The sequence below is a fragment of the Chinchilla lanigera genome, unplaced genomic scaffold (assembly GCF_000276665.1).
Source record: "Chinchilla lanigera isolate Chin_1 unplaced genomic scaffold, ChiLan1.0 scaffold00076, whole genome shotgun sequence".
Classification (NCBI taxonomy): domain Eukaryota; kingdom Metazoa; phylum Chordata; class Mammalia; order Rodentia; family Chinchillidae; genus Chinchilla; species Chinchilla lanigera.
This window is the reverse complement of record NW_004955477.1, coordinates 4351667-4368561: the sequence shown is the minus strand read 5'-3', so window position 1 is coordinate 4368561 and position 16895 is coordinate 4351667. Positions and strand designations below refer to the sequence as shown.

The 16895-nt window shown below is 39.8% G+C and overlaps 1 protein-coding gene across 5 annotated transcripts in view; it reads left to right on the top strand.

Annotated features, from left to right (window-relative positions):
* LOC102012090 (chromosome unknown open reading frame, human C10orf90) overlaps positions 1-16895 on the top strand; it is a 211426-nt gene that overhangs the window by 142141 nt on the left and 52390 nt on the right. For all 5 annotated transcript variants that reach the window (XM_013503019.1, XM_013503017.1, XM_013503016.1 and 2 more), the window contains one exon: positions 2730-3855. In XM_013503019.1, the coding sequence (XP_013358473.1) occupies positions 2730-3855 (1126 nt within the window). The remainder of the gene's footprint in view (positions 1-2729; positions 3856-16895) is intronic.

Sequence of the window (16895 nt, the reverse complement as noted above, 5' to 3'; positions counted from 1 at the left end):
GGCACCAACAAATATGCATACCAGGTGTTTTTTTATGCAGGTAGTCAGCACTGGTCCAAGCTTTAAAATAGGACTGATGCCGCCATTCTAAGATAGGTATTTAATTTTTCCTCCAAAGACCAGTGTCAAAGCTGTTCCTACTGGGTATGATTATATACCTTGTGGGGTGCTTGGGAACAATTATTATCAGAACTAAATTTAACTAAAATGGAAGGGACTGTGTGCAGTCAAATAGGCACCAGGTGTACTCCAGTTTTCTTGTTTGTAAATCAAATAGGAAAAGTGGTCCAGGGAGAGGGTTTGAGGTAAGAGGACTGCAGCAGAAGCTGGGGCCACCTGCTGGAGTCATATAAAAAGCTGTAAAAATCTTGATGTCCCCTGACCCTGGCATTCTACTCTAAAAGTGTGGGGATGAGGCCTGAGTGCTAGGGTTTTGCCAGACACAACCTAAGTACTGTTGGAGAGGAGGCCCACCCACGACAGGACTCCCAGCAAGCCTGGTGCATCGAAGACCCCTTCCAGGGGGTGACACACACCGGGTAACATTCAAGGGGGAGGCAGCAGTGAGGATGAGAACTTGGATGTCTTTGTTCTTGTCCTAGAGCCACAGATATTTTAATTTTTTTTAAAAAAAGAAGTACCTTTTAAACAAGTGCATTTTTTAAACAATGAAACACATTTCTTGTTCTTCATCCGAGTCCATCTCCTGTCATCTTTGGAATTTACAACTTTTCATAGATCTTTAAAAACAAAACAAAAACATGCATAAGGTAATGGAGATGGGATGAAAGACACAGGGCTGGGTGTTGTGTTCGCACATGCTGGACCTCTGTTGGCCAGGTGGACATGAAGAGTCTGGTGTCCAGCTAGAAGAGAAAACTAAATTATTTGAGCAAACGATTATTAATCCTTCCCCAAAGAAAAGAAAGCTGTCACCATGCTTGCTTATGACATCTTGGGAAAAACAAGTATCTTGTCTTCCAACGTACAAGGTCTTTCTCCTATAAAAAGTGTTCTGTTAAGATAACCAGCAGCTTCACAACTCTGTTCTTTTCAAACTGTGCTCCTTGGGTCACCTACAGCAGAATCACTGGGATGTAAGTTAAAATGCAGATGCCTGGCTCCTACTCACAATCAGGATCAGAATCTCTTAAGTTGGGGAACCTGCAATGGATAATATCTCAGGTGATTCTTATGCATGTTGGAGTTCAAGGTCTGCTGCATGAAGGGCTGAGCACCTCCAGACTCCAAAGGCAAGGGTTCTTTGCAACTGGCAGGAACTTTGTAGTTACTAGTATTATTCTGGGTGCTGTGCATTTCCATGAAAGCATTCATTGCAAGCAGGTATAATGATGTCAAAAAGAAGGCCCTGGACCCTGTTTAGACCCACTAGGTATTAGGGTATACTTAGCCTTCCATGCTGCTTGTGTCTTGTATCTAAATGTCTCCCCCAAAGCCTCATGTACTCTTCGTGGGGCTTTTCTGAGGTGGATCGAGGGTGTGTGAATACAATTGGTTAAGGGTAGGTGAAAATTGGATTAATCCTCTCACTGGCTTAGTGTAGTTCTGGGTGTGGGTAATTGCAAGCCCCACCCTGGGTGTGGGTGGCACAAACCAACAGGCATGTAGCCCGAAAGAAATATAAAAAGAGAGATGGAAGGCAGGCTGGCTGCTTCCTGCTCTGCCGTGGAGCCAGCTGACTGGGGACTGAAACCTCTACAAACTGTAAGCCAAAGTAAATCTTTCCTCCTTTAAATTTGGGTGTTGGGTCTGAGCAATGAGAAAGTAACCAAGACACTACTCTCTGCAGTGCATTATAGATAAACACACATACACAAAACATAAAGTCAGAAGAAATTCTTTTTCCTGGTCTCAACCCGGTGTGATGCTTTCTTAAAAATTATAGTACACAGTTTTGGGCACACCAGTGATTTACTGTTTAGCACTTAAAGTCTGTTGATTAGGAAGCATGGAATGCCTTGACCATTTGAAAATAGTGAACAGAAACTCAGGCCTACGCAGGTGAGTGTTGAAATGCAGCAACGTGACAGTAGTGCTAATCAGTCTTGGTCCACCCTCCCCCCATCCTGATAAGGGAAATCACCTGGTTGTCAGTCTTTCCTCTGGTTAATTGTCTGAGCTTGGGCATGTGATTTCCATTGTCTTGCACACGGGAATTCAGATTCATGGGATGCCAAGCAGCAGAGGATAACAGAATTAGGGGCTAAATCAGCCACGGTGGGGGACTGAGACTGCACTAAGTGGAAAGGAAGTTCCTTGTCACCGTTCTGACTGTTCCCAGGCATGAGTGCTAGCTCCTTGCCCACATCACCCTATGCCCACTGCCTAAGTCCCAGCCCACTCTCAGGTAGGTACTATCTTTCTGCTTCATTAAGGGTGTGAACTTGTATTTGGGGACCCCTGTGTCTGTTGGAGGGGAGAGTCAAAGTCTAATCATTTCCAGAGACATAATAACTTAAGACCAAGCAGAGAAAACCAACCCACTGGTCAGACTAATGTTTGCAGAACATGTAGCTTCCTCAAAAACACAGCTGGGTTTCCTGCCCTTCTGAACGCTCAGAGGGGGTGTCAGCTGTGCAGTAAAAAGCCTTGGGCAAGAAATCAGTGTTATGAACCCAGTTCTCTGGCATCCTGATGACCCTTGAGAGATTACAGCCTGTACTGCAATGGGCTGCTTGAATAACTGGAATCGTTTTTTCCATTTGCAGGAAACTCTGGCATCACAAAACACAAAAATGATTTCGTCCATAGTCATTTCACAGCTGATTGATGAGAACAGATCAAAAGACAATGTGGCTGCGTTGCCACTGCCCTGTGCGGTGGCTCAGCCTCGAGCGTGTCGCACGAAGCCTGCTTCGGCTCATTCCAGCGGCGTCAACATCCACAGGGCGTTTGCGTTACTTCCGGACAGACTCGGAATTCCCACGCCGTCAGAGGAACAAGGACCAGAGATAGATTTGCCGCCTTCAGGGGACAGTGTGTGTGGCAGCCCCCGCCAAGGATTCGCGTCCATCACCATCACGGCGCGGCGCGTGGGCCCCCCGGCCGGCGCCATGCTGTGGGGCCCTGCTGGGGACTCTTTCTGCCCCAAGTGTGGGGCGGAGGATGCTCTGCGCCGGAGTCCCTCAGCCCGGGCTGGCGCTCCCCACTCACGTCCACGCCATGGGCCTCTCGCCTGCACAGAGTTCTCAAAAAAAGGCTCTGTGGTGAGAGTGAAGGTCCCCGAGGCCCACGCGCGGAGGTGTGCAGGTCACGAATACTGGATCACACACGTGGACAGCAAAGAGAGCAGTTTTACGCCAGACACCCCGCCTTCCGGAAAGGACCCGCTGATGTTTACTTCCTGTGTCCGCCTCCGGGTGTCTCGGCAGTGTCCAAATTCGATGTGCTATTTGGACAAATCTCTCTCGGTCCCTGTGGAGCAACCTCAAGTTGTCAGTCCCCAAATGCACAGATCCGTCCTGTCACTCAACCTCAGTTGTAGTTCCCACGGGTTAACAGCAGATGGAGTAGATGGCATAGCTAACGGAGAGCCAATAAACAGAGCCCGGAAGCAGGAGCTCATCGAGGGAAACCAGCACCTCCTAGGCCCGCCCTGGAACCCAGCTTTACCAGAAAGTCCCTCGAAGGAAAATCCTTCACTGGGTCCGGAACGTTTGGAGACTGGCACTTGTCCTTGGAGTGACTGTCCTCCTCTGGAAAATATAGAAATCGCAGATGTGGGAACTAACCAGGTCACTGTCAGAAAAGGGAAAGACCACCATGCAACTCTCCCGGCCAGCGGTCATGGCAACCAACTGTCCATTCACATTCCTGGCTGGAGTTACAGGGCAGGTGAGTGGTGCTTCCATTTGCAGGACGGTCATTGTGTAAGTGCTCAGCTACCAGGCGAACTGAGTTTCTTTCACATAACCTATTCCAAGAGGCATTTCTCAGAAGAGTTGCTTTGATCTCTTGACGTTGACAACTGATAGCTCAGAGTTAATATCCCAGTGGACAGATTTCCTAGATGAGCCTTTTGTAGATTATAAGAGAAGTTCTCTCAAATATGCCACGGATACGAAATGGTACCCCCGCCCAAAAAGTTCATTTAGACCCTGCCCACATCATGCTCCACAGTAGGGCAATAAGTATCCACATGCCTTCTACAACCAGACGTTTTGTCTTTCTGGTGTCAAACATCTGTATATTTGGGTGTGGCCATAATTCTTTACTTTTAACTTTTCAATGGCTTAGCTGATATTTACGAGCTAGCCTAGCTGACCTCATGAATATAAAAATCTAGACCACGATGCTTCATCATGACGTGTATATGTGTGAGTGTTTCTGTGTCCATTAACTATAGGACATTCTCTAAACAAGGAAGTTGGAGACTCTCCATGCCAAATGGCAGCAAAAGTAAATTTTGGACCTGGGTTATATCTTCTGGGGGAGCTTAGCTGCGATTTGTTGCTGTTTCTGCCATTTCCAAGGCTGGTGGAATTCCCATGGTGGGTTGCCCTGAGACCCTTCACCTTTTTTTTTTTTAAAGAAGATTAAAGGAGGAAGCAGGTCTGTTTGGGGAAAAAAGCATCCAGATTTCTTTCTCTTTGTAAACTTCTGATTTTCAGCTCTATGTGAGAGAGCTGAATTATAAATTAGTGACTTGCCCTTGGGAAAATATTTAAAGATAATAGTAGTAGTAAAACTTAAAATGCAGCATATGCATAATAATTTTACAGTGCAATTTTTGTCCATTAAGGCTTTATTAATTAATAAAAATGACTGTAAAACATTTAAAACTATAATGTGTATAGAAATGTTAAATGATGTAATTAATTTTAACAAGTATATATGTTGGATGCTCAGAGATTTTTAAGCAATTTTGACATGGCTTTCAGATTGATTAAACCACTGAATGCATTTGAGTATTACTGACTTACTGCGAGAGGGAAAATGCAAACAGCCGCCCGTGTTCCAAAGATAAACCCCACTTTAGTATTTAAAGAAATTGCCTGAGCTAGGCACTTCATCTTCCTTATTGATGAAGATTCCAGAAATAGGCAACCTGCACTGTTGCGTGCTACCCCAGTGAAAGCACATCTTTGTCTTTATAGCGCTTCTTGATGTGAAATAATAATTTGAATTTATAACTCTTTTCACCAAAGGATATTTAAAAATAACTCAGGCCAGATCTCAAACATTTATCTCAGAGCAGAGGAGTAAAAGCAGTGAAAATTCCCCAACTTATTTTTGGCTTTGGCGCAGAGATTTTGATTATGGCTTTGTGAAATGGCTATTCTTGTAAGGGATTTTCTTAGGCAAATAGTGTAAGTTAAATCAAGCCAACATCTCTGAAAATAACCATAGATACCAAGGATTCACATCTGGAGTAGTAAGTGGCTCTAGACCATGTAGTCTCGTTCTACCATTTGAGGAAAGATTCACAGAAGCCAGTGGAGCCTTATACACCTTTTAAAGAGTTGCCAAGCTCATATTTTCTAGCTCAGTGGATGTGGACAAATGACACAAGTGAGCTTATTTTCTCTTTTGGTACCAAGAGCAGGCTGTGAACTGGGTACTCTTGAAGATCTTCAGCCTTAAACAAATTCTGTTCTATTTACTCAAGATGTAATCTTCAAGGGGGAGAGGCTCCATGGGACTCAGGGTCTCTCCATTATAATGTCAAAAGCCACAGAACTTGGGCCACCATTTGAGGCTCATACATCTAGTATATACCAACACACACGCACACACACACACACACACACACACACAGAGGCGCCGGGCTTGGGTGTACTCTCACTCAGAAACTAATTTCCAGGAAACTGTATTTTTTCTTGGGTGACAGGAAAGCATTTCTGTCCGTGCAACAGAATCCTTACCTAAAATTTATAAGCACAATTCATTGACTCTAACAAGCACAGTCTGTCCTGGCACAATCTGCACAGTGTTGTAAGGGTGAGCTTACTGACCTTCAGTCTTGATAGAGCTTTTTAGACTTAATGCAAGTGCTTTCAGACTGTGGCAGTGCTCATTAAAACTCAGTGGATCTGTTTGTATTTTCCTGTCTGAACCGGAATCATATCTGAGGCAGGCTTGACAGCCTCCTGTGGCTACACATGCTATTAGCGGTCTTCATGCTTCATAGTTACTGCATCTGATTGTTTTTATTTGAAGGACTCTAAAATACCTCCTGAGCAGGATCCTCTCTAGGCTAGCTTACTAACATTCAGCTGCCTGGGAGATTCTACAAAGTAAGGGTCGGTAATTTTCGTTCTAGTTATTAGGTCACTGAACAGAAAGCCCTACAAATTGTATTCTTGAATGAGCCTCTGGGACATATATCCAGAAAGATTACCAAGATCAGGGAAAGGGGGAAACACTTCATGCAGTACAGATAGCCTCTGTCTACTGAAACATAGCTTCCCAACAGGCACATGGGTACCTGTTCTCCTTTGATACTGAAGGAATGGAAAGTGATTCTCTTTTTGCACATCTCCTTGGTCCTTGATGTTTTATCATTACTTTTGTAAGCATCCTATTGGTACCATGGGGTGGGAACTGTACAGATAGTTTTAGATAATAAAAAATTTATTATTATCATTGTCATGTTCATCATTGTTACCATCATGTTATCTATAACCACAACATATGTTATGAAAATCCTAGGGGGCCAGGCCCTGGGTTATATTCATTATTGAATCATTCAAACCACTCTGTAAAGGAATGTCATTATTACTATTTTGTAGGCAAGACAAGTGAGGCTTGAAAATTAAATGATTTGCCCAAGTCCACGTGGCTAGATAAGTGCTAGAGTTGTGTAGTGGCTCCTGCTGGGCCCTTGCCAGGGGCAGCCTTATATAGAGCAGTCAAGATTGTGATGACTCTCAGTGGTCGGCCCACCTCCACTATCACTATGACTGGTGGTACATGAAGACTGCTTGAGGATATATAGAGCAATACTAATATTTGGTGGGAAGTAATTTCTGACAAAATGTACAAAGTCGTGTTGTTTGATGCAGTTCAATTTTATCGACTCAGAAATCCTCCCCTGGTTGAAATCCAGTTCTTCATATTATTCTGTGGATAGATACAATATCAGTTCAAATGGTTCTGACCTCACTGGTTGTGCATACCTGAAACGTTATTGGTGTATACACATTATTTATTGCCAATTTTGTTTTTCATCCATGGACTAGCTCTGAAGATTTCTTCCTTCCTGAGACACCCCAGGAAAATGGAACAAAATCTCCTAATGTTAGATGTGACTGGAGAAGAGATTTAGGAAAATTCTGTGCACACCTGTCTATGACAGTATCAGTACTCTGTAGTGAATCCTCTACATTGGAATGCCCTTGGTCAGTGCATAGGTTCTGGTGATACTGGTCTGAGAAGTTCCCGGTGGGGTTTGGCATTGATAATATGCAAAGATGTGAGTGACAGAATATAAGAATTCCCAGCACATCACCAAATGGGTCTGCAGTGGATGGTGTTTAATATATTAAGAGTGAGCAAGCTTTATTTCACTTGTGTCTCTTATGGGAAGATATCAAAATGTTATGTTTTTTGTCTTAAATATTCCCAAAGCTCATATGTTAAAAAGTTGGTTGACAGCTGATGCTATTGGGAGGTGATGGGAACTCTAGGAGATGGGTCTAGTGGGAGGAAGCAGATCACTGGGAGTATGACTTTGAAGGGTACATTTTATCCTGTCACTCCCCTCTCTTTCCTGGCTACCATAAGGTGAGTAGCTTTTCTTCACTACATCCTTCCGCCATGTTTCTGCCTTGTCACAGACCTGAAAACAACAGGGCCAGGGGACCATGGACTGAAACCTCTGAACCCATGAGCCAAAATGAATCTTTCCTCTTTCAAGGCTATATTTTCAACTATTGTGTCACAGCAATGAAAAGCTGATTAGAACACATGCACTGTGTATACTTGTCACTATCTGTGAGGAGGAATTCGGTATTACGCACATTAGAGCAGCTCTCCTGTCTCAGGAAGTCTTCTTTTCTGAAGGGGTCAGAAGACATTTGAGGGAGCCTTATTTTACAAATGTAATTTTTCCTAAATGATCTAGAACCAAGGTAAACAACCTTTCCTTCCTTTCTTCCTTCTTCATCTTGTCTTGTAAAGGACAAGATAGGAAATATGTTAGGTTGCACAAGCCATCAGGCCCATATAATTTCTATGGCAACTACTCAACTCTGCTGTTTAGTCAAAAGCAGCCATAGACAATGCATAAATACATGAGTGTGACATTGCTAAGAAAACTTTATTTGCAAAAACAAGCAGAGAGCCTGCTTTGGCCTGTGGGCTGTAACTTAATGACTCCTGCTCTAGAATTCAAATAAATTAATCCTCCAAGATGAACTTTACCTGATTTCCTGGGTTCCCTGGAGCTCAGACTCTGAAATGAAGACCAATGGGCAGCACATTTTCTGGGGAGTGTTCTTCCCGTGGGTGAGGGCTGGGCAGAGGACTGGTTTTCTGTCACAGTAGCTGTCAGGCAAGCTAGTTTTTCAGAATGCTCAGATGTGAAGACTGATGCTTGCATCAAAGGTAGGAAGTGTCTCCACCTGGATCTCCTGACCTCCTGTTTACTCTGGGTCCTTGATGCCTCTTCTGGCCAGAGCCTTCTGGTTCTCTCTTATTCTTTTCCTGTTTTCAGATGCCCTCATGATTCAGCCTGGGGCTCTTGGCTTCTTGCCTTTTTCCCTGTCACTAACAATGTTAGTCACTTGCATGCCACTCACCATAGTTAATAAGTGGGGAGGGCATATGTCCAGCCCTGGAACCTCCTGCTAGTGCCAGACTAGAGTCCTACCTGGACGACTTTTCCTCACTCGTCCTGATTTGTATCATGTCAGCTATAGTACCAGGCACTTGGCCTGTCTGTAGTCCACAATGCTGAGACAAAGCTCAGATGTTTCCCCAACCATGCAGATCACAGCCTTTTAATGTGATTATTTGCTCTCTCATGAAGCCAGTTCTCTATGTCTAGACCACTTATTTCTTAAGGCCAAGGTCCAAGTCTGAGTCATTGGTATTGACCTCTTTACATACAGCAGAACACCATGGAGCACAAAGCAAGGGCTCAGAACCTTATGCTGGTTGAAGGGCAGGTTACCCTATGACCCAATAAAGCCTCTGATGTGATGTCAGGGTCACTTACGGTGCTCTTTCTGTTTCCTCACACACCTCTCCTTGTGCCCCTTCCTACCACTTCTCTGGCAAAGAAAGGATAGGGAGCCATGTAAGATTCACCATCAAGAGGTAGGTTGTGAAAAGTTAAATGGAAACTATAGAATCCGCACTTGGTTTAAATATTGAAGGCAGAAAAGTCGCGCTACTATTTCCCTCCAAGAATTTAATTAGAATAGTCAGGTACTATCATGAAGCAACTTCATTACCCTTCAGATGGTTGAATTTAATGTGGAAAAAGAGAAAACATGTGAATGATGTTTCAAAAGGTTTTTAAATTTTTTGTTTCCTAACTCTTGGTGAGTCTTGCTGAGATGAGGTCATTTCCCACATAATCATAAATGCGATTTTCAAATCATTTGCTAGAGTTCATAGTGTCTAACTATTGCTCACTTCAGCCAATCCAGCAAGCTCTATGGAGATGAGTGCTTTTTTATTTTTCCTACGTGAATGTGCTGTGTCCCTACAGTGTTTGGGAGAAAGTCATTTCTGATGGGTTGTTTGCTCAGGTTTGTCAGGAAGAGATGAGTAGATCTAAGGCCTGAAGCAAGATGATTGGTTAATGGTCTATCTTTTAAATTAGGAAAGTGGAAAGCAATCATCTGCACATGACTGAGAAACAGTGATAATCGGGGTAGCCCAACCACAAGCTGGACAGTGGGACCCTCCAGAGTTTCAATTACCTCTGCCAGTGGCCCACCATGTCCTTCACCAGGTAATTCACATGAACAGCACTGAGCAACATGGGGACTGAGTACTCACTGAGCCCTGAAGCAGTAGGGACCCAGTACTGTTTTGTAATTATTATTAATCTTCAGTGTTATCTGAACTATCTGCAGGAAGTCAATGTAGACATGACCTTGGAAAAAGGAAGAGGTAACATGATATATTTTGTAAGGAAATACTCTAAATTCAGGTGGTGCTAGAAAATGGGAGTGTAAGAAATGGTGTGTTTGATTTGTTTGGCTTGGTGCTTTTTCTTTTCTTTCTTCCCAAAAGTCTTAAAGCAAAGATTGTATCTTTCAATAAAATAATAATTCTCTCTTGTATTAAGACATGCTTTCTTTATGGGAACATCAAAAGTCATAGTTAAATGAGGAGTATTAAATTGAACCAGTATGAAGTTGTTGTCCGTGGAATCAGAAGTTGAAAATAAAAATAGCTAAATTCACTTTTTTCTTAAGTGTTCTTTCAATGAGTTGAAACATCTGCAGATAAGGACTCTATCATTTGGTCTCCTGTAGACCTGCATTTGTTTTCTTTGTGCTTTAGTATTGGGTCCAGAAGCCTATATTAAGCACATAACCATTTATATTATTATATAATGCCTCTTACATAGGTCTCCTAAGGCAAAAAGATCTAAAATCTCCCTGTTTCCCAAGAGTTGTACTTCTTTTGACCAACTCTCCAGTTTTCCTCTTAGACCAGTGTGGGTACTTCAACCAGAGTACCTACTTTTATTTGTTTATTGAAAATTCAGCCATCTCTTGAAAGTATGTGTGATCGCATAGTGACATTTGTTGTGCAAAACTCATTCCTGGCTTTGTCTTATCTTTCCCATGTATAAATATGTGAGTTTGTTGAAATAAAAGTATATAGTTTTACTTAAAATCTGCTCATCCCTCAGGCAGGTTACTGAATCAGAGAATCATACTTGCAGTTGAATGAAGTGGATAGCAGTGTTAGGTGTATATCTTGCAGTTAAATGCTCTGGTTTGAAGAAGATAGAGACTTACCCATTTCTGTACGTGGGTAAATCATATTTAGGATGTTTTTTCATCAGATAGACTATTAGGTAGGGAACAGACGACCTTGAACTTGTGCCTGTAAGACCTAGTGAACCATTTCATTGTAAAAATTATAGCCAATCAAGCTGTAAATGGTAGAACAGCAGGCATCAGTCAGCACAATTGGGGATGGGTGTTCTACAAAATGCATTGAGTTTCACGGTGTGGTCCAGCTCACTAGAAAGCAGGGAAAATCTTGGCTTGATTTGTTGTATCAAAACCCATCATGAGTGTCTCAGTGTCAAAGTCTGCCTGGGTTTTGGTACTGTTGGCAGCCATGGGTTTCTCTCCGGGTTTAACATGATCCATGAAAATGTTGCTTAAGTGGAATTACTTTAAATAAAATTAGTTTAAATGGAATAGGTATAATGGGATCAGTTTCTTCAATTCTTTTGCTTTTATTGTTCTCTTATTGAAAGAGTAAAACATGCATTTTAAGAACTAGAAGATAATTACATTAAAATATAAATAGTGAAAATTAACCATAACCCTACAACCCAGAGATAATATCACTGTTATTATTTCATTATATCGCTCCAAAATAGATTACTTGGATTCTCCCATAACTTTCTATACACTCTCTCTTTTCTTAACAAAAAAGGGGTCATGTAAAACATGACCTACTTATTTTGGTTTATTTTGTGCCCTACATATCTCCCTATTAATCATTTAATGGCTAACGAGGCTTCCACTGAATAAACTTACCTAAACATTAAAAACATTTTATTATTAAACAGGTTCTTTTCATTTTATCATCTTTATAATAATGTGTTGATAAATGCCCTTAGGAAAAAAAATGTTAGCATTTTGTATGATTTTCTTAAAGCAGATTCCTGGAAATTGTGGTTAAAAAGCAGGAACAATTTTAAGGCTTTTACATGTAGGTTTCCAAATTACACTCTAGGCTATGCTATTTATGTATAAATTCTGGCTTCTTTGAACATACACAAGCATGGGGTATTGTCACTACAGAAATTTCTGTGCCATTTTCATGAGTGGAAAGTGGAAGTTATGATGTCTTATTCTATGTTTTTTCATAGAGGTTGGACTTTCACATGTGTTCATGTCACATTCACGTTTCTTCTCTTGGGAATTGCCTGTTTTCTTCCGTCTTTTTTTGTATTTTTATCCATGTTCATTTTGTGTTTTCATGGTCGTTTTGAACATAATGTTTTCACGGTCATTTCTGAACTGCAAATTTTGAAATAATTTTAGATTTGCAGAACAGATACAAAACAAAGCAAATAATTCTCATACAGCCATCCCCTAACTTCCCCTCAGTGACTGTCATAGGTAACTGTAGTACATTTACCACAAACAGCTTCTTAATCTGGGCACTGCGGATATCTCAGGCTGGGTGGTCTTTCTGTCCTCTGTACTCTAGGATGTTTAGCAGTTTCTCTGGTCTCCACACATGGGTGCTAGCAGCCCTGCTTTTCAACCCACTGGGTGTACAATCAAAAATGTCTCCAGACGTTATTATCTGATGTTCCATAGGGAGCAAACTTGACCCCCATTGCGAACCACTGATCAAAGTAAGAAATTGTACTGATGTGATACCAGTAACTAAACTCTAGACATTATTCAGATTTCACTGGTTTCCCCACTGATGGCCTTTTTCTATTCCAGGATTCAACCCAGGATGCTACCTTGCTTTTAGCCATCATGCCTGTTCATGGTAATTTTTGACATTCAGATTCTTTATTGTCTTAATCTTTTCCCTTTGTCTTTCCTCTGACAGGCTTAGAAAGGCCTTTTCTAGCCTACATTGCTCACCAATGCTTTTATTTAAATCAATAATCCCTCTGGATATATCTCCTGAGTAGTGTGAAACTGGTATCTATTTTTCCTAAATGGTTTGCCAGTTGTCTACAAGGATGATTGATGAGATGATCTATAAGTTCAATATTGGCTGGCAATGCCACTCATGTATCTGATTCTTGTGTACACATGGATTTCCTGGAATTATCCAGTTGTTTCCTCACAGAAATTGTCATGCAATCTGAATACTGTGTGAATCACAAAAACTACTCCGTTCTTATCTATAGGTTGGAAAGATGAGGGTTAGACTTTAACTACTCCATTGGACTGATTATATCAGGAGTTAGGCAAGGACAGACTCTAGCTACCCTCATAATTCTTCAAATTTTAATTTTATATTTTAAAGAAGTCCCTTCATTCTAATCCCAGACTCTTTTAAGTATGCATCCTTTACTTATATTAAAATGCATATATTTTTTCTATATATTCATGTAACCCACACCACAATGAGATATGGAATATTTGTATCACTTTAAACATGTTGGACCTTTTCACATTCAATCTTCCTTCACTCCAGCCCCATGGGCCTTCTTTCTGCAACTGTTCAAGAATCCATATAAATTGAAGTAAATTGAGCATACTCTTTGGTATAAGGTTTCTCTCAGACTATGCTTTTGAAACTCTTCATGTCATTGCATGTATCTTGACTTTTTCTTAGTAATATTTTACAGCTTTCAGTATAGAGATTATTTATGTATTTATAAAATTTACCCTTATTTCATATTCTGAATGCTACTATGAAGGAATGATACTGATTTTTAAACAATTTCATTCCCAACTTTTTGGATGTGTATATATGGTAATCTTCAATCCTATAACTTTGTGGAAAGCACTTAATAAATATAGTAGCATTTTCTGGAGAGTCTTTAGATTTTCCATACACATTACATTTATAAGTAAAGTTTTACTTTTTCCCCTATCTGATGTCATCTTTTTTTTTTCTACTGCACTGATTAAGACTTCCAGAAGAATGTTAGAATTAATGAGAGACAGCATCCTTGTCTTATTGCTTGTTAGCTGTAGGGCTTTTAAAAATATACAGAAAGGTTGCATCTATATAGGAAGCTCTTTCTATTCCTTTTTCGTCTTTCTTATTGTGACAAAATATACATAATTTTTTTCAGTACTGGAGTTTGCCCCACAGCCTTCACACTAAGCTACATTCCCAGCTTTTTTTTTAATTTTTAGAAAGGATATTGCTAAATTGCCTAAGCTGTGCTCAAACTTTTGATCCTTCTGCCTCAGCTTTCCAGAGTTCTGGGATTATAAGAATGCACCACTATGCTAGCTACTAAGTTTTAATTGTATGGTTCAGTGCCACTAAGTAAATTCACATTGCTTTGAGAGTATCACCACTAATCTTAGGAACTCTTTTCATTTTACAAATCTAAATCTCTGTCCTCATTAAACGTTAAATCCCCACACCTTAGGAACCAGCATTCTACTATCTCTATGATTTTGACTCCTCTAGGTACTCATGTAAGTGGAACCATATAAAATCTGTCCTTCAGTGACTGGCTCATTTCCCCTTGGCATAATGTCCTTAAGAATTTCCTTCCTTGTTAAGGCTGAATAATATTCTTCTGCACACATAGGCTACATTGTGTTGATCTATCCATCTACTGATGATGCTTGGATTGATTCTCCATTTAGGCTGTCATGGATAATGCTGTAATGAATGTGAGTGTACAAATAGCTCTTTGAGTTCCTGCTTTCTGTTCTTTTGAGTACTATATCTCTGGAGTAGAACTGCAGGATTATATGTTAATTCTATTAGTAAATTTTTGAGGCACTGCTACACTGTTTCCCATAGTAGCTTCGCAATATTACATTCCTACTGGCAATGTGTGAAGGTTCCAATTCTCTATATCCTTACCAACACTTGGTTTATTTTATTTTATTTGTTGTTGTGTATATAATCTCCATCCTAATTGATGTGAAGTTGTATTTCATTGTAGTTTTGATATGTATTTCCCTAATGATTCCTTGGTGCCCTTAAACATTGTCCATGTGCAAATCTTTGGAGAAATGTCTGTCCAAGTATTTTGTGTAATTTTTAATTCAGGTTGTTCTTTTTCTTAATTATTGTTTTTCCTGCCACTAATTTAATGAGCAATGTTATCATGCATGGGTGTTGAATACTGGCAAATTCTTTGTATGTACCTATTGGGATAAAAATAGGGGGTTTCTCCTTTATTTGATGATCATGGGGAATTACTTTGATTTTCATGTTAAACCAACTATATATTTCTAGGATAGCTATTTGGTCATGAGGTATTTTATGTTTAAAAAACAAACATGTGCTGGGTTCTGCTTGCTAATACTTTATGGAAATTTTTTTCAGTTGTGTGAGACATATTGCTATGTTGTTTTCTTTCTAACTCTCTTGGTTTGGGTGTCAAGAAAATACCAGCTTTATGAAAAGAGCTAGGGTACAGTAGGCTGTGCTCCTATAACTAGAAGAGATTTTCAGGGATTGGCATTATCCCTCCAATAAGTGTTTTGTTGCAGCCAGCAGTAAAGCCTTCTGGCCTGAAGTTTTCTTTGTGGGAAAGTTTTAAATTATGAAATCAAATTCACTACTTGTAGTATAACCAGTCAGGGTGTCCACTTCTTAAATCTGTTTGGGGAAATGTGTGTCTTTCAAGAACTTTGCCCCTTCATCCAAGTCATTTAAATTATGGCACAAAGTTGTTCATAGTATTTTTTCATTATCCCAGGATCTCCAGCAGTGTCCTCTGATTTATTCCCTGATACTGGGAATTTGTGTCTTTCTTTTTTTTTTTCTTACAAGTCTAGCTAGAGGTTTGTCTGTTCTAATTTTTTCAAAAAAATCCAGATTATGTCCTATAGATATGTGCTATTATGAATTTTCTATTAGATGGAGCACCCCTACTCAGAAACTCAACATAAAAATGACTCAAAATCCCAAAAGTTCTGAGCACCAGTGTGATACCATGAGAAAAAAAATCCCACCCATACTCTGAAACTTTATTTCATGTACAAAATTGTATAAAGTTACCTTCAGACTGTGCATATACTGGTCAGACTGGAACATAAACATACATTACATTTAGACTTGGATCTCATCCTCAAGATGTCTAATTATGTATTTGCAAGTATTTCAAAATTTACAGTATTCAAAACCTGTCTGGTGTGTGATCATGAGCATTTCAGATAAGGGTTATTCAAACTTGATCAATTCAAAATTGATTCTGCTTTTCATATTAATTATTTTCATTATCTATTTACTTTATCCTGAATTGGCTTTTTTGTTTTTGTTAGCTTCTTAAGAAAGAAGCTCAGATTAAATGCTCATATCAAATGTTTTAAACCACAATTTCTTTTTAATTTTTATATGTGTTTATTTCATTTTAATTTTTATATGTATTTCATTTACTTCAGTTCAAAATAATTTCTGCATATCCTTGTCAATATCACTTTATTTTATTGTACCTTCATGACTAGACCCTAATGATCACTAATTATTTTTGCAAAATTTTATGAGCTATTTTCATGTATTTAAGTAGAAAATGTATACCATTTACATTTTTTAATAATTGATATGTGTGGATTTATTTCTGTTATGTTATTTAGATAGCCTATTTGTGTTACCACTTTGCCTTTTTTTCCCTTTAATAACCATGTGTTGAATTATTTTTTTTTCATTTTACCTTTTGTCTCTGCTACTTGAAAGTTATGCTCTTTGTTTCTATTATTTTATTGACCTGCTAGAACTTGTAACATGTAAACTTAACAAAGCTAAAAGTTAGCTAGTGTTTTTATTTACCTTAGTGATCTAGCACTTGGAACACTTTCAGTCCATCACCCCCTCAACCAGATGTACTCTTGCCATTACAGTATGTGTCTTGGTTCTGTCTCTTCTCTTATTTTTTTACTCCTTCAAATTGAATGTGAGTTTTACATAGTGTTTAGATTTATCTTGTGTTTAACATTCCCTTTGTTTCCTTTGCCTTTATGTATATTGGGTCTAATTTTCTGAGATCAGTTATCATTTCTTTCACCTTTCTAAAATACATATCAAATAGAAGGGTTTTGGTGATAAGTTATATCACA